General features: G+C 42.2%; 1 protein-coding gene across 1 annotated transcript in view; it reads right to left on the bottom strand.

The window, feature by feature from the left end:
* Nucleotides 1–753: 753 nt before the first annotated feature.
* Nucleotides 754–6,553, bottom strand: part of LOC145400687 (uncharacterized) — a 34,070-nt gene continuing 28,270 nt past the window's right edge. The window contains exon 5 of the mRNA XM_080273124.1: nucleotides 754–2,349. Within this exon, the coding sequence (XP_080129250.1) occupies nucleotides 1,955–2,349 (395 nt within the window). The 3' untranslated portion in view covers nucleotides 754–1,954. The remainder of the gene's footprint in view (nucleotides 2,350–6,553) is intronic.

A 6,553-nucleotide genomic window follows, 5' to 3' on the forward strand; every position in this document is an offset into this window, starting at 1 on the left:
ATGTAATCGTTATACATGAGCACTTTGGTGTATAGGATCTGAGCATACATGAGTACTTTGGTGTATGAAAAGTGATGAGTGTATGTGAGACTGGTGCACATGTAATGGATATGTATGTATTTTATATCTGTCATGACTGTATTAGTACTGGTACTTAACAGCACAATATAACAGCACATCTACCATCATGTGCCAGTAACCTGCCTTATGTATACTTCAAAAGGTGTACATTACCAAGACATGTACTTTAAACAACCATTTGCATTTACAGTAAGTGCACACAGCCTATGTACACTGGAAAGTTACATATATACTGTGAAATGTATACAAGTGAAATACACAATAACCGTCACAACACGAAAACTGTTTAAATATTCACAAGATCGTATCCGTTATACAAACTACAACAACCAGTGTATAAGACTGTACTGAGATCAAATGTATAGTGTATGACAACTCAAGGTGAAAGAGTGGCCTTGTGGGTTAGATCAGAGTGGGCTGAGTCAAACCAGGCTTGAAAAGGTTAGGCTGAGATGCTATGGTTAGGTTGTTTGTTATGGTAGGGTTAAGAACTGTGTGAGTAGGTTACATCAAAGTTGGGTATGGTTAGGTCAGGTTGGGATCAATGGGTTGCATTCACGTTGTATTGATTCGTATCATTTATAAAGGCTTCAGTGCCCTTGCATGCATCAACCTTGGCCAGCTAATGGTGGCTTTTCACACTGCTTAATCTCTGGCAGCCTCCCTATGCAGTCCCTTATCCCTCGGGTCACACTCTATGACCTCATCCTAGGTTTATGTTGCACTGGTTCAGATAAAATTTGGTTAAGTTCAGGTAAGGTTCAGTTGAGCATGGTTTCAGGAAGGTTAAGTTAGATGCAGCGACATCTAAATTGACAGACATGACCACTCTTACGCCCAGAATCATTTAGTGGTGGCGGCAGGTGCTTTCCTCTTCCATTTCCACTCCTACTTTTCACTTTATTCAGCACCCATTTATCATTCTACCATTTCCTTTATAACTGAATTTTCTTACTGTTCTTTCCTGGTTCTCTACTTCTCCCATCCTTCATTATTTTCTCATTCTGTTTGTGTATTTCCTCATTTTGTCTTTCCTTCCTTCCTCACTTGTCTTTAATCTTTACTTCCTTCTCATTCCTCTTACTTTATTCCTATCTCAATATTTACTATGTCTTTCATCCCCTCATTCTTGCCTCTCCTCTCTCACTTCAACCTGCCTCCCTTTCATCTTTCTTAAACCTTTATCTTCCTCCATTTTGACTCTCTCTCTCTCTCACCACCACCACCACCACTGTGTAATGCCTGAAAACTTTGGACCAACACAATCATATTAAACAAAGTAAGCCTAGTTCATAACAACACATATTAAATCCATTACATATACTTACGTCAAACCGAGAAATACTATGATTAATTTGTATTCCAGGCCAATATATACAAACAGTGCAGGATATATACACACAGAGGAACTACACATATATACACTGATATTTACATTCAGCTCAAAAGTATGGGTTTTGAGACATTGTGGAATAAATTATGAGCTCTATCATGCTAGATAATTGGGGTTCATTTTATGGTTTATCTGTGCAAATTTCAGGTTAGTCCTTTGTCGTCTACTGAGTAACAATCTATCTACTTAATCCATATAGTTATCTACCCACCCATAACATTACTGGTATCTACAATTCCCCATATCTATCTAATCTATCTATTTGTGACATATTTAAGGTCTATAGGGTACATCAATCTATTCATCAACATTAACTCTATCTAAGAACTACACTACTCATCAATACGTATCTATGTAAGCGCCCAGTTATCTATCACTTTATCTATCTATGTCAATGCCCAGCTATAAGGTTTTCCAGCCATAATTTACCCATCTCAGTTTTACGTATCCATTCACATCTTCCTTCATCTTCAGTATTTTCTACGCTGACATGATTTGGGGAGGAGAGGATGAGGATGAGGAGGCTGGGGATTTGAGGGGGCGAGAGGAGGGAGGGGACGAGGGAGGAGAGGATGAGGAAGGTGCAGGAGGAGGTGGGAGGCGAGAAGGAGAGGAGGAAGTGGGGAAAGGAGGAGGAGGAGGAGGAGGAAGGCGTGAAGGTGGAGGGGAGGGTGAGATGGTGGTAGTGGTGGCTGGGTAAGGTGGTGGTGGGGGCAGGGTGGTTGTAGTGGTAGTGGTGGTGGTGGCAGGGGCTGGTGCTGTGGTGGTGGTGGTGGTTGTGGTGGCCGCTGTGGTGGTGATGGTGGTGTTGTCACGTCGCTCGGCCTGTAGCTTCACCCACGTCTCTCCCAGGGCCTTGGCAAAGTGGTCATCAACTGTAAAACAAAGAGGACAGCCTGTTAAAAAATGGCTGGCATAAAAGTTTCATGATTTTGGTGGCTTAACAATGGTAACTGATAAAAAGTTTGTTGTAAAAGAGTAAAAAAAGGTAAGAAGTTTGTTGTAAAAAACTTGCTGTTGTGACCTCAGGCTTATCTGGCTGTGCACCCAATGGACTAAAGGCTGAAGCTGCCCTTCTACATTTCACCATCCCTCTTTCTGGGGACATGGAAGGAGCTGAGGAACATTTACATAACCAGGTTCAAAGTATTACATTATGGGTTTCCTTTCCAGCACTTGCAAATGACCTGAAAATAGTTAAGGTTATAAATTTTGCCACAAATGAAGTAATAATTGCAATGCTAATAAGTTTCTAAAACCTGTTATGATTAAAACATATTTAAGATGGAATTACAAATATAGGTCATCATCATCATCATTGTGGATGCTTAGGTGGAGAGGGGCTAACTGAGATGGGGAGGGATGAGGTAAGGTAAGGGGTAGTAGTAGTAACTGTAGTATAGTGGTGGTGATATTATTATTATTACTATTATTATTATTAGCAATAGTAGTATTAATATTAGTACAGTGGTATTTTTATTATTATTACAGTATTATTATCATTATTATTATCAGCAGCAGCAGTAATCATCCTCATTTCAGGGACTTGAGAGGAAGGTAAGGGGTGTGTGTGTGTACCCAGACAGCTCCACACCCACGGTTATATCGGTACCACCACCTGAACGCGTCCCTCCAACACCAATCCCACCTGTCCCATCATTTATTTACCTCTCTCTCATCACCCCTCCCTTCTGACCTTCCCCCTCCCCCAGTTCCACTCCCTCCCCCCATCCATTCTCAACCCTCTTCTGATCTGCCCACTCCCTCAAATACCACTCCTTCCCCCCATCCATTCTCAACCCTCTTCTGATCTGCCCACTCCCTCAAATCCACTCCTTCCCCCCATCCCTGGTCACCATACCCCATCCCTCAGTCACTCTGCTCTAACCCATTACCCAACCCCACTCCTCCCCTCTCCCCACTTCACCACACCTCATCCACTTCAACATGACTCCATCTCTCGCTCAACGCCACTCCAACCCTCCCCTACCTCCTCCCAACCCCACCAATCACTAAACTCAACCCCAGCCCTCCCCCTTTCACCTCACCCAGTCCTATACCACTCAACCCCTCAACACCCAACCTCCCCCACTCCTGACTCCCCCAGCCTCCCCCTCTGTCTGTCTCTCTCTCATAAGCAAGTACCGTGTAGGCCTAAAGGTGGCGGTTGTAGGAAGGTGAAGAGAGAATAACAGTTACGTCTTCCTCGCCCTAGGGAGCGCACGCGCACACACACACACACACACACACACACACACACACACACACACGAAAGTACAGGAAATATATTAAATTTCTCATCAAAATCTGTGCCACATAACCACTACACAAACATCAACAGGAAGAATACACAAGCCTATGATAAATATACATTGATCATGAAGCCTAAAAATACTGCCCAGTTAAGCAAATACATACAAACACACAGAATACATACACACATACATAGAATACATACATACACAATACATGAAGTCTGTCTCCTGTAGCAAGCATCGTACCCAGTTAAGAAAATACATACACACACAGAATACAAACATACATAAAAATACATACACATAGAATACATACATACACACAGAATACATACATACACACATAGAATACATACATACATACACAGAATACATGCACACACACATACGATACGTGAAGTCTGTCTCCTATAGCAAGCATCGTACCCAGCATAGCAAATTATCTACAGTAAGACTTTTACTCTAACTTGGCTTAAAACTGACCTATCTCCATCTTGAACAATCAGTTATAACACCAGATGACCTGTAGAATATGATGCTAGTCACGAAGAAGTGCTATGGGAGGGACGCAGAGCTGTTGTACTGTCTGCTATAGATCTATGTGAAGTTAGTTGCAGTGACGAAAATTTATGACAAGTTAAAAAAGCGACTATACTCCTTTCACCTTAACTTGGCCCAGATTTCCGTCCTTTTGCAGCTTATTTCACGTAGCTCAGTGGCAGAAAAAGACAATACAGTGGCTCTACATCCCTTCCCCAGCACTTCTTCGTGACTAGCATCATATTCTAGCGTTAATCTATTGCTATAACCCAGAATTCAAGGTAGGGAGGTGGGAATTTTTGGCCAAGTTAGTGTGAAAAGACAATACCACAGCTCTACGTCTTTTCCATGGCACTTCTTCGTGACTAGCATCATAATTCTAGTGTTAATCTAGTGGTATAACCCAGAATTCAGAGTAGAGATGGGAATTTTAGGCAAGTTAGTGTGAAAGGAGTATAGCAGTGCATCTTATAAGGGCATTGGTGGCGGTGGTGGTGGTGGTGGTGGGGTGTGTGTGTGTGTTGTGGCTACCTTACTGTACCCTAAGGCAGGGTTAGGGTAAGCCTGCCTTTCTCCGGACTTACGCACTTACCTACCTTACTACCCACAGATTTACCTGCCCTTCTATCCATCTACCTACCTACCCACTTTCTTGCCCATGTATCTCCCTACCTACTTTCCTACTTACCTCTCTACCTCATTCATATTTCTCTCCCTCTCATCTACTTACCTTTCATTACCTACCTACCTACCCATCTACCTCATGCTCCTACCTGTTTTTCTACCTGCCTACCTACCTTACACTCTACCTACCTAACCACCGATCCACCTACCTATCAACCTCCCCCCCACTCATCTACTTAACATAACCACTTCACCTACTTATTCTACCTTACCATCGTCTACCTTGGCCCGTATTCTCGCTGGTTGTGGAAGCTCCCTAACACCTCTTCCTTAGCGATTTATTTTTGGATATGGCTGGTTAATATCCTTTGGTACGTTATATATGTAGAGTATGGCGATATTGGAATGATTTATGTGAACACAGAAGAGTAAGGTGGAATAAGCAAAATAAATCGCTTAGGAAAAGGTGTTTGAGAGCTAAAGTACAGTAGCAACCTACCCCTTCATTGCATATTCCTCATAATCTTACTTTTTCTCTCTCTAGGGCTGGTTAAAAAGCATTGAGAGAGAGAGAGAGAGAGAGAGAGAGAGAGAGAGAGAGAGAGAGAGAGAGAGAGAGAGATGGAGGAAAGAAATAAAGCAGGGAGGGAAAGAGGGAGGTACTCTGTAGGTAGGTAAGTCTGGAGAGAAAAAGAGAATGGAGGTGATGCCAAGAATGCACTCTGGAGAAGATATAATAATAATAATAATAATAATAATAATAATAATAATAATAATAATAATAATAAACACTACTAACAATACAATAAAATTAATAATAATAAATAACAGTACTAGCAGAAATAATAATAATAATAATAATAACTAAAAATAATAATAATAATAATAATAATAATAACAATAATAATAACAGGTATACGATGAAGTACAAATACTGTATTTAACTAATCCATTTCAAGTCCTATAATTTTTCTTGCAACCCCCAGACAGAGGAATCCAAAGGAGAGGAGAATGTGTGGCACGCAACACGACTGTCAACACAAACAGGTGAGGGAAAGACAGGAGCCATTGCACGCACGCACCACCACCACCACCATCCACCACCTTCACCCACCACCACCACCTTCACCCACCACCACCACCACCGTGCCCCCTAGTCATCCCCTGTTCCCCTGGCCTCAGAGGAAGGCAGGCTTGAGGCAACGGACATCGTAGGACAAAGAGTACAGAGGAAATCACACAGCAACAGGCTTAGCTCCTTGCAAGACTGTTTGTTATATGAACTATGTTGTCAACTGTCTTTCTTAAGAGTGAAAAAACTATAGTAGTGAGTGGACAAGTTTACTAATCTTCTGGTACTTTCCTTCTCTCTTCCATCATCCTTTAAATACGTTCCTTCTTTCAATTTCGCAAGTGAATTCGACCTTCCTACCCACAACGTGCAACAGTCCCAAAAGGCAGTGCTACACCACTGGATCTGCTTATACAAAAGGACCCCAAGAAGCACAACCAGAGCTGGTCTAGTCAACGCACAGGTCATAGTTGCCTGTCAAGAGGCATGGCTGCTACACTCACACCCACGACCAGGTATAACAGTAACCATAAGGCTTCATAATTCAACACAGGTGAAGTACCCAGTGAACACCAACACAAGGTGGTG

The sequence above is a fragment of the Coenobita brevimanus genome, chromosome 53, assembly GCF_032717465.1.
Source record: "Coenobita brevimanus isolate Jiangsu-jjx chromosome 53, ASM3271746v2, whole genome shotgun sequence".
NCBI classification, from domain to species: Eukaryota; Metazoa; Arthropoda; class Malacostraca; order Decapoda; family Coenobitidae; genus Coenobita; species Coenobita brevimanus.